The sequence below is a fragment of the Rissa tridactyla genome, chromosome 1 (assembly GCF_028500815.1).
Source record: "Rissa tridactyla isolate bRisTri1 chromosome 1, bRisTri1.patW.cur.20221130, whole genome shotgun sequence".
Classification (NCBI taxonomy): domain Eukaryota; kingdom Metazoa; phylum Chordata; class Aves; order Charadriiformes; family Laridae; genus Rissa; species Rissa tridactyla.
In genome coordinates this window covers 186,997,645-187,020,126 of record NC_071466.1, presented here as the reverse complement: position 1 = coordinate 187,020,126, position 22,482 = coordinate 186,997,645, and the positions used below count along the sequence as shown (strand labels likewise).

The window sequence follows — 22,482 nt, the reverse complement described above, 5'->3', positions numbered from 1 at the left end:
AAATAACTTGGCTGTTATTTGTGCAAAACTTGGTAGGAATTTAAGTTATTCTTCTCAAATGTATAGATAGATATATATAGGGTAGATATAAGTTTCTGCACTTATACGCATACAACCTTACAAATCAAGTATTGAAATGTTTGGGAGTATAACTGGTTTCTATCACACTACTTGGTTTAACAGTCTTCTTACTGCCTCCAAATGTTTTCTTTGTAAGTCAGATTTCTTTAAAGGTAGGTCGTCTTTCTAAATTTAAAGACGTAGAGATTGCAGAAGAAAAAATTTATTCAAAACAGACATACTTTGGAGAGTTACTTAATGGAAGCTACTAAGCACCTGCTGGTTTTTAAGTTTTCTAAAGTGCTCAGGAGTGTTACATTGGAATGGATAGTTGAAGTGAGCAGTTTAAGTCTATATCCATAAAAATTAAAGAAGAAAAATAGGATAAGGCAGTATATTCTCCTATTTGCAATATGCTAAGTAAACATCTCTTAAAATAGATTTTATCCTATGATAAGCTTCAATATTAACCCTTTTTGTTCTAATCCCCCACAAAACCTGAAATTTAAGTGGAAAGGTTGCTGCTAATGTTCACATTCCACTTTTTCTAAAATGGCTCATTGGGTTTTTAGCAGTATCTTCGCGTGCATACAGCATACTAAAAATCAATTCAAAACTGAGAGTTTCTGCAAAGACAAACACAAAAAACAGGCCAAAAAAAAGAATTTTTAAATACAAACACAGAGTACAAGTAAAAAAAAAGCTGACGACAAATTGATATAAAAATCAGTATTTATGTAAAAAAATAACACATTGCATATTGTAAAAATCAGTCAATAACAGTAATCACCTTCACACAGATTTCTAGATTTTCAGACTTCAAATGGTTATGTAGCAAGGAAAATAGACTGTAAATACATGTGAGGCAGACTGCATTCTAATTTCCATCCCAGAAATTTACACCCTGAGCCAGCAGGGAGATTAAGGACAGAATATAAACTCTGCCTACAGTGGAGTGTGTTTTTCTATTGCTAAACCATTCATCCAGCTCACATGGATGTGGGAGTCAGAGCCAGCCTGCCTTTGACAAAGAAACAGCCACAGAAATTAAGCTTCTAAAATGGGGTTGGGATGAAGGTGCAAGTCAGTGAGTGGATCCTCCATGTTCAACACGCATGAACTTTTCTGGAATCCAACAACTCACTTTATGAAGACTTCATCTCAGTTACACAGGTTATCCGAGTTCAAATATACTCTACAAATACATTTCATACCATGCAAGTTTAAATAACATTTTACTGTAACACTAGAACTCAACCTTTTTCTTCATGTTTTTCTCTGAAAAAAAGTTTGCATTACATAAACACAACATTTTTTTTTACTAAGATAACTAAAGAAATGCTAATCCTTACCTGTTGTAAATCACTACCACCCTACTGACAGTAATGCATTCATGTAGTTGAGGGTCTGCCCCAAAACTACTTTAAAGCCATGTTATTAAAAAAATACGGTAACAGGATATATTCTCTAAGAAACCCATCAAATATACAGTCTGATGAAGCATCAGAACTCTTATTACAGCTCTTCACTTTTAGGTACTAAATACTCTATAATAATCATTAGGTAATTATTCTTAGTAAGGAAATACAACAGCAACATCTTTACACTGTTGGGTTTTTTTTCTTCTACTTCCAAAATGCCCTATAAAGCTGCAAAACCATGTAATTTTTAAAAGAATTATTGTAAGACAGACAACTCCAGACTGAATTTTTGCTAAAAACCACCTCAACTCTGTGCTATCTTTTGGCCATGATGGCTCAACGATGTTGAAACAAATGCTGTATATTAAAAAGTCTCTGTATCTACAGAGAAAACTAGTATCACATACTAGTTATTAATTTCTCAGAAAATCGTATTTATAGTGTGCAGTTTACATCCAAGATGAGCGAAACAAGATTGTCAAAACAGTACTTCAACATGTAAGAGATGAACACACAAAGGCACATACAGATTGTCAATGATTATATCACATTTCTTTGAAAACAGAGTATTTTCTGCAGTTGTAAACAACTTTGTTTACATAAAGGCTCACACCTTTAAAGTGAGGTTAGTGCTGCTGACTCAGTTATTGCTACATTCACAGTTTATCAGAATTTTAGACAATATATGAGGTACACTCCCAAATAGAAACATCTTCATTTCTTCCTTGTTCATTTGATCATTGGATAACTGAATTGTGCAGACTAGAAGTACTGACCATAGTAGCCAGTAATACCCAAATCATCGGATCCAAGATGAACATTAGCAGTGATTAAACTTCAAAAGAGTAAAAAGTCACCTTTGCAGAAAAAAGTTCCCGTTCTTCATTACATGTATATTTTCTTCATTTTTATGTATGCTAGTAAACTTTTATCTGGGCACATTAAGAGCCGATTCAAGCCATATTAGAATTTTTGCACCTTTTGACCAGTATGTTAATTCAGTCTCTTGATTTAACAGCTTAGAGTAAAAATCACCTTCCCTTTGATCTTCTGGCATACAAGTCTCTTATGCTTTTTGTTAGCTGCTTTATGAACACTTTGTATACTTTGCCACAGTATGTATGCATGGTTTTCCGTAATTCCAGCTCCAGGGGCTGCAACAGGGAATGAACCAGATCGTCTCCAAATGAATACTGTAAAGAGGTTAAGAAAAGAAAATTTAAGACCAATATGGAAGAGAGTCATTATTCAGAGTTATTAAAGAGTTTTACCTTTGAACGTCGTATTTGCTTTCTATAAGTTTATTAAATGTTTTCAAGAACTCTGAGAGCTTCTGAATGCAGTATTGAAAAACATCTCTATTTTACAGAAATAAATAAGCCTACCAAGCAAGATTTTAAAAAAAAAAAAAAGGTAAGCAAATTAACATATCCAGACAAGCAAGGAGGAAATTTAAAATTACCTTATTAAATTAAAAATTTACAGATCTAAAATTATTTCTGGTTGTTTGTTGAACAGTAACTTTCTTGAATGACATATAACTTTCAAGGAATACAATTCTTATCAAATTATAATGAAACAACAGTATGAAAAGTGTTACTACTGAAGTTTCATTAAACTGAATGATGGTCAAATACATGCTACGTTTAGCACGGACATGAAATAAAGTAGTCATTAATTCAACAGTGCAATAATTTTTATAAACAAATGATAAGCTAAAACAGCATTTCAAAGTAACATAATTTTGTTCATCTTATTACCACTGAAACAGCAGTGTTTTACATACTTTCTCTGACACATTCATAAACCAAATGGGATCATAAATAAAAAGAAAGAACTTTTTCTTCTGTTTTTGACAATGCTCAAAGGAAACAAAGAAAGCGTATTTTTATGGAAACACATTCACTTTCCCTGCAATGTATTCTCAGACCCCCAAAAGTACTTTTCTTCATTTTTATATCCATATGACAACATGTAATAAAGCACCATTAAAATATACTATTGATTTTTGAAGGTTATACACACACAATAGCCTGCCACATTAAAATGTGCATCAGTGCTAAATTTTACAGCTCTTCAGTGAGTATACTGATGTAGTGATAAATAGTTTATTAGATGACTTATTTGCAGAATGAAAAGTCACTGTGCTTAGTATTTAAAGGAACAGCAACATATTAACACACTGACTCTCTAGAAAAGGTCAAAACACAGCATAAAAAAAAGATATTCTACAGTCCAAATTAGCTACAATTAAATGTTAAAATGTTGCAGGAAATACAACACAAACTTTGTGAAGAACATTTTTTTCTGCATTTTAAAATCTCCAGAAAAATGAAGCTTCTGGTGATCTCCAAATGCTCATACAGTTTACTAGATGATTTATTAAAGGAATGGGAATAAAGCCTTTTAAATACACACTGACAACTACAGGCAATGTTTTAGAATCCTAACCTAGACACAGTCAACACCATGTTTCAAAAGATGCTCATCACAAGAGGAATACACTGGAATTCTATTCAAGCAATAAATGAAAAATTGGTGAAACACTTAACATCACCTAAAAGGGAAAAGAATTACTTTGCTGCAATCACGGTAAGCATCAACAAAACCTACAAAATACTTGCAGCACTGTAGATAATAATATGCAAAGGTTTTTTTTCTTTTTAACGTAAGTACAATGTTGAAAACACTTACATTTTTTATTGCTTCATAGACAGCCCTAAAAGTTGGTTGTTTATCATCATGGTAAACACCTCTGTTTCCATGAAGAATAAATATACCTTCTTCTTCAGCTTCCTTACAATTACTTCCATAGATGCAGTGGTCAGGACGATAATTCCATTGGCATGGAAAGACATAAAGACTTTCTGTGCAGAAAAATGAGAACTCTGGATTAAGTATCAAAACTGTTTCAGGAAATACACTAATCTTTTTTTCTTAACACTGCTTCATAAATTGCCGTACAGTTGTTTTGAAACTTAACAGCTAATTACACTCTAGGAAGACCCAATGCTGTCTCTCAAAGTAAACACTTTCAGAAAATGAAAGAAGTGAAAGCGAAAAGTCCCTTGAATATTTTCACTGAAAAGTCTGCTAAAAGAGTATTTTCCTCGATTTTTGAACATCATAGAAAAGATAAACTTTGTCAGGCTAGCCTTAGAATCAACACGGATTTACCTGGATTATGAAAAAACATAATGTTCAATAGATCCTGATCACCCCATGTTATGTTCAACTTGTACTTCTTCAGCAGCGGCATAAGAATTTCTCCCCACTGTAATCGGACGGGTGTCATATCATTCTATTAAGCAAAACAAAGCAAAAAACCCACACATTCAGAACAATTATACCTATAACGAAGGAAATGCCCTACAGAATCAGAGTAATTTGCTATTCAAAGTTACAAATCTCAAACGCATAGATGATTTCTTCCTTTAAACAAATGAGGACATCTAAGGAAAACAGTTATGGACATTTTCAATACGCTTTATTTCTCAATTATTATCTTATAAGGAAATTATATGCATCTCATCTATTTAACTGCCACATTAAATTTTTGTCTTCAAGATTTCCCTCAAATATCTTAAGCAAGAGTTCTAAAAAATAGCAAGGTTCCTTTATACAGCAATAGAATCCAACATAAAAACTGCATTGAAGCGATGCATGCAAGTAGATGGGCACCATACTACTACTCTTCACTACACTATATACGCTACACTTCGCTAAACTCCACTTCATGCAATTTCTCTGTCTTTATCACAGAGTGACAACATGCATAGGTTTTAAAGTTAACTTCAAAAATTCAAAACAGATCAATATAAAATTAATTATTAAATAGTTCCAAACACATACAGCTAAAAAATATTGGCTACAAAGCAGTGTACAAAAATACAGAAATCCTTAAAGGTTTTCAAAAGAATTTTCATTGAGTTGAACTAACTTTTTCTGTTACTGAACTTGAACTTCCACAGCAAAGGCACAACTTCTCACTAGCAAAAGGCAGTAAGACTCTACACCAACAGCTGCTACTTAATTCCCAAATTATTGATTTAGCAAAATCACTTCAAAGGAAAAGGAGGAAGAGTTCTTCTAAGGTTTTGGTGGAGGAGATGCTATTTGGAGTAATCTGGCCTACGCTGAACTTCACATTACCAAAGCGGTTACCATCTGCAGTGTAATAGGTTACATATTCTAAAGCTAATTTCTTATCTTTACACCACATTTAAGCTCAGTTGGAACAGAAAAGGAACAAGGCTGCTCACTCTATAGCTTCTGCCTCAGTTGGGAGAGTGAGGGTGGAGTAACAGTAAGTCCCAAAGAGAGAAAATTCCTGAACAAGTACAGGATTCTTTTTAACCTTAATTCTTTTTAACCAAATTGCCAAAAAAAAAAAGTTAGAACTCCAGTATAGTTTGGGATCTGTATACAGAAACACCATGTTAAGAAACAGAAAACACTGCCAGCAGCAGAATATTCAGTTTTAGAATTATAGTGTCAAATACTTTTTTCTCCAAACTTTCCAGTGACAAACTAGAAAGCGCAGAAATTAGCAGTTCATTTTTCAGTCTTTCCTCAAATCATTTCAGCCATCAAACATGAAGGGCTTTCAGAATTGAAGACTACAAAAAGAAATACTATCAGATTTCAGACGAGAATTAATACAAAAAAGATCTATAGCTTATATTATGTAAGAAGCCAAACGGCATATTACAGTCCCTTCTGTCCTAAAAAATTTATGACTGTGATTGCGTGCAAGTATTAGATGAAAGCAGCCATAAGAAATGCACAAGAGAATTATTCTCTAGCAAGAACTATCATTAGGCTCAGCGCAATGTGATTAAACAAAAGAAAATAAAGGCTTAACACCAAAACCTTCCAAAAAGCAAATCAATAGGACAGAATCACGCAGAGTAAAGATTACTCCCTCACCTGACCTTTGCTATCCATATAATACTGACCAAAGGTTTAAATTTAGACGCAATGCTAAGAATTATAAACACAATGAAATTAGCTCACTGATACCAGGATAATTATGATAAGAGAGTACACGGTAGTAAATAAAGTTTTAGAACATCCCATAGAAATATTAAATTTTTAAGGTCATTGTTTCATATAATTTTCATTTAACTTGTATGGTTTTAATAGCAATGAAATCTAGAGTATATCCCAAGGAGATGGAAAGCAGGTAACAGTGTTACCTGAAATAAAAGCCCTCAAAACCAGAAGTAGTTTAGAGAGGAGATATTGCTTTATTCGACGTCAGGTGTTAGGGGGAAAAAACCCACAAATCTAGCACACCTTACCGGGGATATTCACCCATTATTTATACACAAAATATTCTCATTATTCTGCCTACCTAATACATAACTTCACCAAGGCTTACATATTCATTAGGATGACTGAATAGTCTTTTTGCCCATGCATATCAAATTTCGCTGCAGTGGTCTTTTGGGTAAGGAGACCCTTTCTCACATTATCCTTTTAAGGTACCGAGTCATCTCAGGACAGTAAAAGTCCGCTGTAAGTTTGCCAACTTCCTGAAGATAATAAGGACATTCTTTGAAGTAGCCATAACTCCATCCTAATTGATATAGGAGTACATACTTGACATATACAAGAACCCTGAAGTGATTAACTTCTTCTGGTTGTCTCCTCATTATTACCATCTGTAACATCAACTCAGTGACTAACTATTTTTACACAGTAAGAAAGCCAGTAATTAGCTATTTTCTCACACAATAAGAAGGTTAGTAAGAAACAACTATTTTAGAAACAAAGCAGAGGCCTGTCTTTGGTAACAACAGCATATATCATGTTGCCAGATGTCTAGAAGCAATACCACTTGACAAATAATGCTATCAGATTTAAGAATTGGAAATTGTAATGTTTCAACAACATTTGCATGAATAGAAAAGAGATATATTAATTTATTAACATCGATGCATAACAAAACCAGTATAGGTATCACCGAGCAAGAGAAACTATTTGCACAGCTATACAACCTCCTTCTACTACCGTAACTTGTAGTGAGGTCAAGCAGCTTGAGAAGTAGAATGCTCACATTCAATCAAAACTGATGATAGAACTGCTTTTCAAAATTTACTCATGTAAATACGAGAAAAATAACTCTATGATAACATAAGTATTTACAAAATATAAACCTCCTCTCCAGCATTCAACAAGTTGCAAAGAAGGTTAAAGAGGTTCAAGGAAAAAAAAAAAAAAAAAAACAAACACCAAAACCACAAAACAACCCAACAGTAGTGGGAATTTCTGTGATACCATCAAGCTGATACAGACAGGCTCTTACGAACCCCCAAAATTCTAGTGTTTTTTTGAACGGAAGAAAATGTGTAAGAACCAAATATACATAAGGATGTTAAGATGTTCTCCTACACGTGTTTTTTTTGTTTTGTTTTAGATGCTGTGCTTAATTAGTTTGGGCATTACTGATTTCTGTCCCAGAAGACTTCTCCCTGGACAAGGCTGAAGTCAGACTTAAAAGAGCTGTCACATTTATCCTGTAGCAACCTAGTATTACCTTTCTCCTAATTCTAGTAAGAAAATATAAAGTTGAGGATAAATAGTCAAATCATACAGCAATATCTAAACAAACTGCAGCTGTGTCCCACAAACAGTTGACCAACTGAAATTTCCTAAATGCCAGATGAGAGCAAGCCCTCTTCCTTCTGGGTATATGACTCTATCCTGCTCTTGCATTAACAGTGTAGTGCTAACACTAGATGTTTTTGTGAGCTGATTTACTTCATTAATTCAGCAGGATTTCTTTTTTCTACTGTTACCAAATGTAATTGAATCATAGAAGGGACCAACAAACACCAGAGGCTAGGACAAAGTAAATAAGAAAAGCAGCTGGTAAGAGATGAGAACCTTCCTTTTAGAAGCAATTAGCTTTTGCACAGGCTTACCATACTCCTTGGAACTATAGCCTTAAGCAATACTCAATGGTAAAAGCGTATAATGGCTTAAGTCACAGAAACTCTCTGAACATTCTTTTTTTTTTTTTTTTTTGTCTAAAGCATACCCATGAACCTCTCCTTTGCACACGCTATCCAGAGTTATTTTGTTTGGGGCTTGTTTGATTTTCCAAGAGTTCATTCCTTTCCACAACTGCCCACATCTCCAGCATCGCAACAACTAAGTTTCTCAATAAGTTTGATAAAAGCCTTTGTTCTTTATTCACAAGCCTCACTGGTCTAGGACTTTTTGCTAAAACACCATATCTGCAGTATTTTCTACATCTTTTCGAGTTTGAAAGTACCTATATGTATACAAATATAAAAAAAGTCACCCACTATTACTTCTTCTATCTTCTAAATACTCTCGTGTTTTACATTCCCGTTTTCTAATTGCTGCTTAGCAAAGACAAAGACCAACTTTATCTCAGAGTTTACACACTAAAAATAATTCACTACACAGAAATGCATTGTCAGAGGTTAAGAAACATGCAGTTTTCAGTCACATATTTTTCTTGTTATACTTTTCAATATTTTCATTTTTCCAGATGCTGTAATTGGGGAAAAATAAAAAAATAACAAAGTAGACAATGCAAAAGTCCACTGATGATATATATACAGAAGTTTTCTTCTTGGGGGAATTATGGCTATATACTATAACTACTATAATTTTCTAATTTAACTACAACCAAGATAATCCATTCTCTGTTTTTCTTAAATTCTCTGTATTGCCATCACAAAAATACATAGCAAGAATGTTAAGATGAAAACTACATCTTTCTTAAATTGGAAATAGGGGAGAAGTAGTAATGTCTATTGCAAGTTTATAAGTTTATACTGCTCCTCTTATGGGTGCATCTTCCAATACTTTTTGACTGCATGATTATTTTTCGCTAATTGAACTTCTCTTAAACAGAGAAGTACTTTTTCCCTTAGCATAAACCACATAGCACTGCTTTTGTACTTGTGCTTCAAGTACATAAGAAAAACTTCCCATCCATGAAGCAATAACCATTTATGCTGCTGAATGCAGTGCTTTAGTAAGTACTTTCATCACAAACTCATTTTTCTACAAAAACTATGACTTTGAAGTAAATCAAAAGATAATTAAGGTGATAATCACTTGGTTACAATTTAAAAGATCAAAATTTGAAAACACTACAGTTAAAAAAACTTACTAAATGTTTTAGCACCACCTCCTGGTCAAACCACTACACACATTTTTAAAGTTAGTTTACAGCATACACTAACTTTTTTCAGGGATCTCTACAATGAAGAAAAAAATACCAGAATATCTACTAACATACAGCAGACTGTATCATGTCACAGGAGCTCTCAGAACTAAGAAAAATTAAAACAAATAAGCATGCTTGAAATTCAGGAATTCCAAGTCTTACAGTGAATGACATTTAAAAAACCAAGTTGGATACCATTTTAAACACAGCGTATTTTTACAGCACTATTCCATTTACAATAAAAATATTTTGAAAAATAACTGTCCCCCATGAATTTGAAACAGGATTAGAATTAAAATACGTAAAGCCACAGAAAATGCAATAAAGATAACACACGTACCTTGAAATACTTTCTTCTGATACGTGTCATATTCATTAACATGACTCCAGAATTTATTCCAGTTACTCCATAATAGGGATGTCTAGCAAAGCGATTATACCACCCGATACGAGGCTCTTCATGTTCTGGTGCCATTGCAGCAATTTGTGTGGAGTTGAACTTTCCCAGAAAAGACCAAATATCATCAACAGGTCTCAAAAACAGGATGTCAGTATCGACATACAGTAGCGAATCCACATCTTTGAGGATTAACTGTGAGGGAAAGAAATTTAAAACCAAACCATTGAGCTTCTCTTCACAAAACGGAAGTTGGTGCCATTACATAATAAATATACTATATTTATTATATATTATAATATATAAGATACAATAATTTTACAATATATTTATTTTTATAATAAATCTATTATATATCATATCTATATTTGTCATATGCAAATAAATTCACTTCAGACTGACAGTTTGCAGACAATAACTTTGTCGTTGTTCCCTCTTCTCTCATTTCGAGAATTTTTGTAGAGCAAAACAGAGCTTTTCTATAGAATAGTAATACAAAGGCACTCAGTTTACATTTTATATCCCTGGGCTGCTCAAGAGTAGGTTGCAGGCCAGGTGAAACATTCCTGTAACAGGAGCTCCTGTCTTCCTCCTCTTCCCTTACTTTCCTATGCATCTAATCAAACAAGGAAGATGTGTAAAGGAGTCCCAGAAGGGACAGTGTTTGGGAGATAGCTGCCACTGCTGTAATTCACCAAGCCCGAAGTATGACTGCAGCACAGGAAGGACATGGACCTGTTGCAGCGGGTCCAGAGGAGGGCCACAAAAATGATCAGAGGGATGGAGCACCTCTGCTATGAGGACAGGCTGAGAGAGTTGGGGTTTTTCAGCCTGGAGAAGAGAAGGCTCCGGGGAGACCTTATAGCAACCTTCCAGTATCTGAAGGGGGCCTACAGGAAAGACGGGGAGGGACTCTTTATCAGGGAGCGGAGCAATAGGACAAGGGGTTAACAGTTTTAAACTGAAAGAGGGTAGATTTAGATTAGATACTAGGATCCTCTTTACTGTGAGGATGGTGAGGCACTGGAACAGGTTGCCCAGGGAGGCTGCGGATGCCCCATCCCTGGAAGTGTTCAAGGCCAGGCTGGATGGGCCTTTGAGCAGCTTGGTCTGGTGGGAGGTGTCCCTGCCCAGGGCAGGGGGCTTAGAACAAGATGATCTTTAAGGTCCCTTCCAACCCAAACCATTCTATGATTCTATCAGTGTTTTAGACAGGCAATGGAAAGGCTGCACAAAACACTCTGGCCACAATAGCTCATTTCTTGTTTCATTTTCTCTAACACTTCTCAGACTCACACATGCAGCAAACTTTTCAACTAAAAGAGATAAGGTGTGATAAATCCTTCTTACGTCTGAGAGGATGCATGACCTGTACCTCTGAGGATACTGTGTGAAAATGCAGCAAGTGAGAAAAGGACTTTTATTCCATAATTCATTAGTGCCACAGAAGGTTAAATTCAGAGGGTTTTTTAGGATGTCGCAAAAGTAGATTTTAGGAGTAGTAATAGTTCTTAATTTAAAACTAATCACAAATTAGATTAACAAGTACAGCTTGATGCTTCAAAAAACAGACTTCTGTATTGTCTTGTTACAGAATAACTTACTGGCAAGAACAGCCTTTGTGAAGCACACGGTTTAAACAATTTCTTCCATTCTGCTGCACTCTCAGTTGGAAATGTTATTGGATATAATGTGTAATTAACTTTTCCTTCATAGGGCAAGTCATCAAGCTATGTGAAAAGAAAAGACCACAAAAATTACTTCAGTTCAATTCTATTACAAAAAAGAAATTAATCCCCAATTCAAATTGATAATTGAACACAATGGCAACACCTCTCTTCCATAACAGAAATGCTTCTGTAATGACAAGAATCTGTCAGCTATTCAAAATACTTGAAGAAAAAGTGGCACCTGCAGGCCACTATGAAGAAAACATATCATATCCGATCATACACAAAAGTAAGAGCAAGTAAAATAAATTTACAAAAAGTAAATATATCAAAACTTTTTCCCTTCTTCACTAGTTTCCACAGAAGAAACACCAATAAAGTCTTTCTCAGTTTAAAATAACCTTACCCAATTTTTGCCACAATTACTGTTTGCATGACATTAGTGTGTGTGTGTACATATATATCTCTCAGTATGTGTAACATACCAATGTCATAATTAGTATGACATTTTAATTACAAAAATAGTAAGGCCCTCCACAGCTATATACTAGTCAGCTTCTAAATACTGCCACTCTAGTCATAATGTTATATTCATTAACTGGAATTTACTAAAATTAGACATAACCGTATCTACCATTTCAAAGACTGATGTTTCACTTTTGTTAGACAATGTAAGGCTGACTCACACCACAAACACAGGGACAAAAAAGGACAGATCTCTCTTGTAAAACCGACTTTAAATAAGATCACGCAAGATAACTGTTTTGTGTTTAGAATATCATGTTTGCATTTAACAGATTCAAGGTGACAAATCAGAAAGCTTTGGTCTGCCTCTATGAAAAGCTTTGATATCAGCAACTGGCATTTTTTCCACAGTGAAGAAAAAAACAAATCAAAAATCTCCACCCAACATTACAAAAGACTTGCATATTGCCTTATTTTTAGACCCCTGCCTTTCCGCCAGTATATCCAACAACTACTACCCAAGAAACAGAGAAATTGCTACATATTACTCAAATTGTACTACAAATTGATTAAATAATTTGGGTACTTACTATGTCTTTGAAACTCTCATGCAATTGGTCCTCAGCAAAAATATGAAACTGGAGAGGTTTGATGCTGAAAATAACGGCTGATCTCAACATAGTAACAGTCTCCTCCAGTCTTTCACCACAGGCAACCACTGCAAGATGCATTTTCTCAGAAGGACGTGTTTTCATGTAATCATACCTGATAAAAAAATATTTTTTCATTTGACATTATTTCTAGCACAGGCTTAAAGAAAAGCTTACTATTTACTGCAACATGTAATTTAACAAAATATCTTTTATCATATTTAAACCAGAATAACTCAAACAGAACATACAAACTACAGCATTATACCTCATACGTAGGTTTACATTTAACCTGAACAATTCTCATATTCTCTCCCACCATCCCAGCCTATGAGGGAGAAACAAGGTATGTAAGAGCCATACAGAAACTAAACAAATAAACATTTACTTTCTTAGTAATCTTACTATCCATTACTAGCAAGGAATTCCATCAAAATCGCTTCATTAAGAGAAAGATCACATGAAGTTACATTGAAATGCAAAAGGCTGACACACAGGCCATGAAGTCTCTGCATGAGTCCTCTTTCCCTGGACTCAGTACAGAGATAGATAAACATGATATAAATAGCAGAGTTAAACTGAACAATAAAAGTGAGATAACCCCTACTTTCAAGACGTTCTGTTATTCTTGAGTGATCTAGGTGTTTTGTCCATTTTGTGCTCCAGTTAAGTTCTTTTATCAAACCCATGTTTCAGGGCTTCTCCTAAGCACTGGCAAAACACAAAAAGATTTCTCCTCTCCTTCCATCCCGCAGGAACAGGACTGTCTTGGAAGGAGGGCAAACCAACAGCTTAAATGGCTCTGTGGGATGTCCTGGTGCTCCCAGTGGTTCTGGAAAATCCCTCAGGTACAGTGACCACATGCATTGCCTGTGTCCTTGGGGCTAAATCACCGCAAGGTGTGGGGACTGGGACTTCATTCCACCCTGAAGACAGTCCTCTCACAGTTACAGTGAGAAGTGCCTGGTATGCATTATACAGGGTGCATTTAAAAGTAATTTCATCATTTTAATACAATAAGCTAAAATTATTCTCAAATAAATACCATTAGCTTGGTAGCAAACACAGTGGGCATACTAAACCTAGAACCATGTTCTCCTGGATTTCATATTTTTAATTAGTCAGAAAAGCTTTCACGGTTTTAAATATATGTCAACTCAAAGACAATCTTCAAAACAATATTCCATGCTTGAGCTATTTGCACAGACTGGGGGGGGGGGGGGGGGGGGGCACTAACACAACTAAGAGTATCTGAAGGTTTAAATTACAAGTTTAATTCCAAGTAATGCAGACCAAAGAACAATTCTGAAATTGGAAAAGACTTTCCCAAACTAGTTACAGTAGAAAAACGCTTGGCAAACATACCACCCATTCTTAGAAACTTGCCAAAGAGAGAGACATTCAAAACAGAAATTAACAGACACGACTCTTAGCACATAATCTCCACCCAATTTATGTAACTAAAACATATTTAGGTGCATATGTTTTCCTTTAAATTGACAAAAGATACTATGCAAATATGCCTTTTTTTCTTTAAGGCACAGAAGAGCAACACACATTATTTTGAGTTTCATGAGCAAAATATAAGCAAAGATATCACTGTAAGACTGCTGAAGTTTGATGCCATAAACAATGGCTACATTTAAAAAGATATTCTGAATTTTGGGAGAGTTTAATACCCTGAACTAAAAAACTCCAGCATCCCAGGGATTTAAGATTAATAAAATCCTAATTAGAACATGCAGTCAGTCTTAAGTCAAGGTTTGGGGCATTATTAAAAATCATAAGTGAAAAACCTCATAGGTAGGGTTCAGATGCAAAATAGGACACCTAAGTGAAGATGCTGACATATGAGATTGTGTCCAATGTCTCACTAAAGCCAATGGAGATCTAGCGAGCAGGACATGGAACACAGACAGCGATTCACCTTATTTCAAAGTAAATACCTAGGGCTTAATTCAATTTTTTAACGTATGTATAACATGACATTTAACATGCTCTAGAATATCCCGCCTGACCTCCAGGTGCCAGTCCAAAAGGACGGGGTGTCTCAAACATCATCTAGTCCTAAGGAGACATCTAGGATACCTAAGTGCTTCTCAATTAACACCGGCCATTTACTTCTCAGCAACTTAATGACTGGTCACCTGGATCATTCTCTATGCTCTTTCAATTTTAATGACTGCTTAAGACCTACTTGACATAGATACCTATATGCAGACATCTATATTCAGATGATTTAATCCACAGACTGAAACCTTTTATAAATCTTGCAGCAAAAGCTGAAAAATCAGTTCAGCTTAATGGGGGGAGGGGAGTAAAATGCAATCTTAAAGTGTAACCAAGGCATGCCCATTAAACCTTTATACATAAAGCTAATTTAACATTACACCATGTAGTAAGTAGCTAATGTAAAAAAAACAAAGCAAGCTGAATATGATGAGGGTAGCCGAAACCCACAAATAAGTGCACTGCTGCCGTCTGAACAAGCTGCAAGCAGGAGATTAGACTCATCACTAATCCACTGAAAAGGGAATTACAATAATTAAGCCCTGAAGTCATGAGAGCCTACAGTGATATTGCAAGGTCATGTGATAAATAACAGCAAAACCTACACAAACTGCATAGCTGAAAGCCAAGTTCCTGAACCACACGGAAAGCCGTAGCACACAGCTTTCCATGAATAAACTATGATAAAAATTACGCCAAAGCAACTCTAAAATGCATTAAGATTCAAAGACTGTATTATTTCTACATTTAGAGACATCCATGAATAAAAGAACACTTCAAGCCACACATGAAAAACCAGACTGATATTATAATGCTTTTAGTCACTTTGTTCACACAATCTCTGTTCTATGAGTTTCTGACTTCATGAGTTCAATTTTTTTAAATCTGTGCTTAAAAAAAATTTTTAGAATAGTATTTAGAAAAAACTAGTAACAACTGAATTTCAGCTTGCACGATATAGGGAACAGCTGGACTCAAATCCTTAAGTCCACAACAGAAAGCTTTATCCCTGAAGCAGATGGAGCAAGAAGCTATCGGAAAGAACTGGCCACCATTCCCTCTGGGGACTATCTGCTAAGAAGGGGACGGATGAGACACACTAGGTAGAAGTTATGAGACTCCAGAATCGTGGTCCTTACTCCAGGCTCTGTGAAGAGACATCCTTCAGTGACTGTAAGCTGCATTTGACTTCCCTGCATAGAGACCACTGGCAATCACAGCCTCCTTTTTAATAACCAGGCCTCAGTGTTGCTCTTCTCTGTATACTCACATCTCTCCCCACTTGCAGTGGGAAATCATTGACCCATCTTCATCCAGGGGCACTAACTACTTATACCTCTTGAGCTAATCCTCCGCTGCCAGCACCTTTCATCACTTCTTCCTCCCACCACTAGAAGCAGCATAAAGTTTAAATTGTCCAGCTGAGCTTATCAGCTTGAGCAGTCTCACCTTCAATATTAACATGCTGCCATGCATAGAGCCAGTTATCTACACTGTGACTCTCATCTCGCTCCCTTCTTCAGTATTATGTCTACATTGACTTTGGTCCTTCATGGAGCTGGTGAGTATTTTAGCAACGATACTATTTGGGTTTCAGGCCTTTCAAAATTATCTGCTCCCAACCTCTCTCTTCTCTACTTCCTGAATTTTCCATCCTCTTGTAACCCTTTTCCACATCTTCCCTCCATTGCTCTCCACTGCAGTTAGTCATGCAAGTACCTCACCAGAAGACGGTGGAAGGAAAACCTTGTTCATTTAGACAGCCCTGGGTCTGGTATGACTTAATGACACAAACTTTTTCAGCAATATAGATGTTTTTTAGCAGTTCAGTAGCCGAGTTGAGCATAAGTAAAATAAAATGTATTTTACAAGACCTGTAACTTGTCTGAATGCGTGCAAGCTTGGTATCAGAGTATCACAGCCCTGGAATCAGAGCAATAACCCTTATTGAACTTCAAATCCAGGGTTTGAAAGTGTTAAGACACTTTCAAAAGCGAGTAGATACTTTCAAAAAAGTGTTCAGAGGCAACGTGGAAAAAATAAAAATGCAGATTTTTATACTCACTTTTCTAATTACAAGTAGCCTGATGTTTTGGTACTTAGTGGAGAAGCTGTGAAAAGCAAGAATAGAGCGAAATACAAACAGTGTATTTTATAGTAAGGCTTTTAGATAAGACTAATAAGGAAAACTTGAAAGCCTAATTTCTAAAGAAAAAAAATCTCCAAAACATGGGAGTCCTAGCTCCTGCAGGAGGTAAAAAACCCTCTGGTAATTAAAATGGAAGAGCAAAGAATGCACCTGTAGTCCAACAGAAGATACTGAACAAGAAGCCATGACAGGATTTGAGTGTTTAGGGACAAATAAGAGAACTCAATTTGTGCGTGGATACTAATTACACATAAAATTACAAATAAATGAAATCAATCCCTTGAACAAGAGCACCATGCATACTCCCATGAGTTTAGAAAACACGTTAAGAAACAATCCGCTTTCACACTGAGAGAACAAAAACATATACTTTAAAACATGCTGCTCAGCAGCAGTGTAAGGCCAGGTACAAGCCTTGCCCTGAAGTATTCCTGTATTCAAGTGCAGACCTTCATTCTGTACTGATTACTTCTGCTGTGGGGTTAATAACCTCCAACAGAGGAACTGAGCTGGATATACTCAATGAATCTGCTACAACAAGATTTTCCAGAGCCTGTCTATCGAGACACTGCCTCATGTTTAAACATGTATATCATGACACACTGTATATTATATTAGCATTTCTAGGTCATTTAAAATTATGAGTAATAATTTGCTAGTAAGCTACAGAGGTATGTTTTGATGGGTTGTACTCTTCTAGAACCTTCACTGCATCCCAGCTGAACTTCTTGGAAGAAACCCAAACACCAAATGGCATCTTGCTAAAATACTCACCAGTGAAGATCTTAGCTCTGCCCTCTAGACTTGACAAAATGTACCACAGTGGGGGGGGTCTCCTGCATACATTTAAGGTAGGGTTCTCCTTATTCTTGCATCGTAACACATTAAGAGCACAGGTCAGGGTACCAAACCCTCAAGAACACCCAGGCAGACATAAGGAATCCTGTATACAGTTCCATCTAATTTGTGATCATTAAGCCTGTCCCAATCCTAGCCTGCTTTACTGAGGTCACAGTACAACAGCTTCTTCTGCTATACGCACACGCTGCCGCCTTCCAAGCTCCAAATCTTCCAGAGCAGCAGCAGTGTTGCAGCATCTAATGTGACATGGGTACCGCTCAAAGACCTGTCAATGTGACTGAGGGCAATTTTATTTTTCTCCTGTTTTTAAAGCACATTCAAGTATAGTGGCACTTACTACAGAAAGCCACAAAAGAACCACAGTCAGCTTCAATTCTGTGTCACAGACTTTGCGCACCAGAGCTCCTTTTTCCCATCCATTGATGTACTACTAAGAACATGCCTAGGGATCACCAGGAAGTTCCCTGCCCTACTTCACTGGCAATCAAGCTGTCCTCTCCTGTTCACTTAACACAGCTGGTGAAGCCAAGGAAGGAAAGATTAGCATCCAGGTACTGAGAGCAAAGTGGTATGAATAACTGAGACAATTAATTCACCTCATTAGTCCTGTCAAATTTAAACTCCTCTGGCCCATTGGGGATTTGCCATTTTTAATATAATTGCATGAGTTTTGAACAATGTAAAAATATTTGTCATTTTCTGAGAAAACTGCCATCATCCTAACTTGCACTGCTAGTTTTAATGTACAGTCACCACTATATTACATAGTGGTAATAATACAAGGATGTAAGAATTATTTTGTAGGTTACAAGAAAAACATTTAAAAATTATTCTACGTCAAAACAAGTTTTCCTACCCTGGTTCTGACAGAGCTACAGCCTTTGATCTTTTCTCTATATGGTCTGTAATGCACACAAAGCATGCAATATTCAGCTTCCTAAACAAGGTTACTTAATAAAGTCTTTCAGTCCTTCCACAACATCATTAAACTAACTTTCTTTGATATTATAACCAAATGGACTAGGTTTCCAGCTTCAGCGGTGTTAAAGTTGTTTATACTTACAAAAAGAACAAACAGAAGCCTCTTGCAAATGTGTTTTCTTCTTCAGTATAAAAAGCTAACTACATTATCAGTGCAAATATTTTACCCATACAAGTTGTCTGACGATTAGCATAGAACAGGCAGGGAAAATATTTTCATATAATCAACCTGTATTATTTCAAACCTGGCACCATGATATGCCTCAGAAAAACAAATGGTAGATATGTAAATACATGCTTACTTATCGCATCCTTTTTTATTTTAATACTTAGTGTTTGATCTAAATCAATCGATCGTTAAGGAGACTAACCCAGCAGCCTTCTGTCATCAGCAAAAGAAAAGCAAATAGGCAGAGTGAGAAGGCAAAGCTGATACTGATTCAAACACAATTGTTATTTTCTCTATCTGCCTTGATTCTATTTCTTATAAATGTGGGAATGATTTATCTGGATTTGAAAGTGATGAAAATTCTAGTTTTTACTCAGCTTTTTAACTTTCTACTATGACACTGAATTAAAAAATAGTTCATAAACAGAGCTTATCTTGTAAAAGTATGCTAATGATACCAGTGCATATGATGACCAAATGTCATCTATTCAACTACAAACTCAATTAGTAGGTTAGGTATGAAGTTACAATATATTAGTCATTTTAAAATCTGCTATAAAAGCCCTACCCTCCAAGGAACTAACTAATTTAGAGGCGAAGTCCTGTTTTTCAGGACTATCACAATTTATCTCAATATATCCACACCACCAGGACCTCAACATAATAAAAAAAAAATAGTGCCATTTAATTCTTTAATAGGAAACACAAGTTAAAACCCACTTAGAAGAAACATCCAACAACTGAAGTCAGGCAGGTCAGATAGCCACAGTAACGATCCCTACGAATTTCTTCCTAATCAGTCTCAAGAGGTCATAAGCAGCCATACCAGCTAGATGACACTGGGCACCTTGAAAGATGTACCAGAAAAGAAACACATCATGTAGATCACATGAAACCTGAGCCTCATGTTATCTTTAGCAACATTTTTTAAATTTTTGATAAAAATTATACCACTGTATGTAAATATAGCGGTAAAATCTCATGCTTCCTCTATCACTGTGAAAGCTAAAAAAAATATTCTGTACCAAAAGCACAACACAAGACATTCTGTCTCGATAATACTGATATCAGAATGGTGATAAAAAATATGGGGGCAGAATAGCTCAAAAATCCTTCCTACAACAGCACAGGATAGAGATCTTCCACCAATTTACTTAAAGAGACAAGTTTCTTATTATCCATTACCAGACTAGAGCTCATCAATTTCGAATGATGTTGAATTAGCTATCACGAGTCATACTGAAGTCTATATAAAACACCTCTCTCCTAAAAAGTTTCCACATTCCTCTATATGTCTCCAACACTTCTGTTATGCTAACTTGAGTCTTACAAATCCACAGAACATTAGTTGTCACTTCATGCTTTATACACTTACAGCTACTCAGAGGAAATGACGTAGCAAGCTGCATTTCAAAAATGCCTTTCTTCCTCTCATGGATAAACAAATCCCTGTGATTCTGATACTCAGGAGAAAAAAAAAGCCAACTGGAATTTCAAGTTAGAAACAGAGAGAAAACAAGCTAAGTTTTTTCAAAGAAAAGACTTAAAAATCCAAAAGCTGGAGGAGTAACTTCCAATGTTTGGAAAACTTCACTGGTAAAGAAAAAGGAGACATTCTAACATTGAAATAAATTTTATTAATCTACTATTCACAAAAAAACTTCGGCTATATTATCTGCTCCTCTGAACAAACTCATATGTTTAGTTTATTGAAACAGCAAGAAAAGAACACCAGAATATCCATTCAAAAACTGATTTATGATCTGGATAAATACTGTTGTTTTTTTGTTTTAGTCATTAAACCAGGCCAAATAGAGGACTCAAGATAAGCATTAGTGCAGTTCAATGACCAGACTGACACTTCTACTAAAAGCAAACCCACTGGAATGCCTGTTATTTTGTTGGCCCATCTATAGGCAGAGGAGTTAGCTATGCTAAGACTTCAATTAGATATGTAGCTCTTGGGTTTTTCTCACATTCCTCTCGCTATCCCAGTCTCTTCAGAGTCCAGCTTCATTCCCCACCTCATTACAACAACTGCACTTAACAAGAACACAAAGGCTTAGTCAACCTGGGATCAAATTATTCGGAATAAGACACTACGATAGAAGTCTCACTACTTTCTATTTCAAAAGATACCCAATTTAGAATCACAATGTTGCTTTTTTACATAAAAAGCTTTCAAGAGCATTTATTTTCATGAAGAATATTGAAGTAGCCCTACACATACAATCTCAGAAAACAAGAATGCTAGACTTCATTTCCTGTGGTTAATAAATTTGCATGGGACTAAGTCCATTCCTCTTCCTCCAAAAAATCTGACTTGCAGACTTCAGAACAACTACTAAGCATCACGTTCAAAGCATAAGATGAGATCAAAGGTTTAAATCCTTCAACTTCTCAGTGTCCCTAGTACAATGCACCTTTTTTTTTTGAGAGAGAGAGAGTTAAATAAAATTATAACTCATATCCAAAGCTGAAACCAAACTGCAACTATCTTTTCCTGTTACTCCAGCACATACAAGGAAATAAGGCTTTGGAAGCAGGTTCAGATGCTGAGCCGCTGTAATTGCTTGCTGCTATCCAAAGAGGGTGCACTTTCTCCTCCTCTCTGCCATCTTCCCCACCTCTTCTCTTACACAAACTCACTGCACCTCTCTGTAACCAACTGAACTGAACACAGCAAGAAATACATAAAGTTTGGGGGAGACAAGGACGCCCCCTCTGAAGTTAAAGAAGCTCACTGAGGAATTCAACAAGCACCAGAGTCAGCACAACATACAAGGATTAATTTATAGTAGCATACTGATGAAATAATCAAGCTCAATAGGAAATTATTAATCTGAATACCACATTCCCTTTACGCATTTAAGGAGCCTTTTTCTTCTAGTTTCAAAATGTATAAACAAGAAATTTCGCAAGTATTAGGGGTTCACCATGACAATTGTTTCACCGTGAAAGAAACTGCACTTTCGCCCAGTAATGCCATTATCAATGCATACTTGACAGACTCGTCTTCACAGCCACATACAGCATTCTTAACAGAATAATACCAGTTAGAGCTTAAATTATGCACGAAGGAACTGCATGGGGTTTCTCTACTTCTGGTTCCAAGTTCCCACTTGCCTTAAGCCTGGCAGAAAATCCAGAGAGGAAGTTTTCTGCTATTTCAGTGCATTACATTATATTGTGGAGAGTTCATGGACACCATCACAGGCAATGGGGTCAGAAGACTGTGAGACCCTCTGTCAGCACTACACAACCATTAGACTGGCTCAAACGTCCATGGGTAAACGGAGCTTACAACCACATCCTGCCCCTCCACTAAACATAGGCTAAGCGCCAGTGCCCCAAACCACAACAGCACTGACATTTGGTTTACCCCCCTGGGATAAACTTCACAAAGCTGAACTTCCAAAAGCTAACCTTTAAGGAAA

At 36.0% G+C, this 22,482-nt stretch overlaps 1 protein-coding gene across 3 annotated transcripts in view; it reads right to left on the bottom strand.

The window, feature by feature from the left end:
- Window positions 1–774: 774 nt before the first annotated feature.
- GXYLT1 (glucoside xylosyltransferase 1) overlaps window positions 775–22,482 on the bottom strand; it is a 31,838-nt gene continuing 10,130 nt past the window's right edge. For all 3 annotated transcript variants that reach the window (XM_054184647.1, XM_054184656.1, XM_054184665.1), the window contains 6 exons: window positions 12,816–12,990; window positions 11,695–11,820; window positions 10,034–10,285; window positions 4,659–4,782; window positions 4,176–4,348; window positions 775–2,674 (listed from right to left, as the gene is read on the bottom strand). In XM_054184647.1, the coding sequence (XP_054040622.1) occupies window positions 2,513–2,674; window positions 4,176–4,348; window positions 4,659–4,782; window positions 10,034–10,285; window positions 11,695–11,820; window positions 12,816–12,990 (1,012 nt within the window). In that variant the 3' untranslated portion in view covers window positions 775–2,512. The remainder of the gene's footprint in view (window positions 2,675–4,175; window positions 4,349–4,658; window positions 4,783–10,033; window positions 10,286–11,694; window positions 11,821–12,815; window positions 12,991–22,482) is intronic.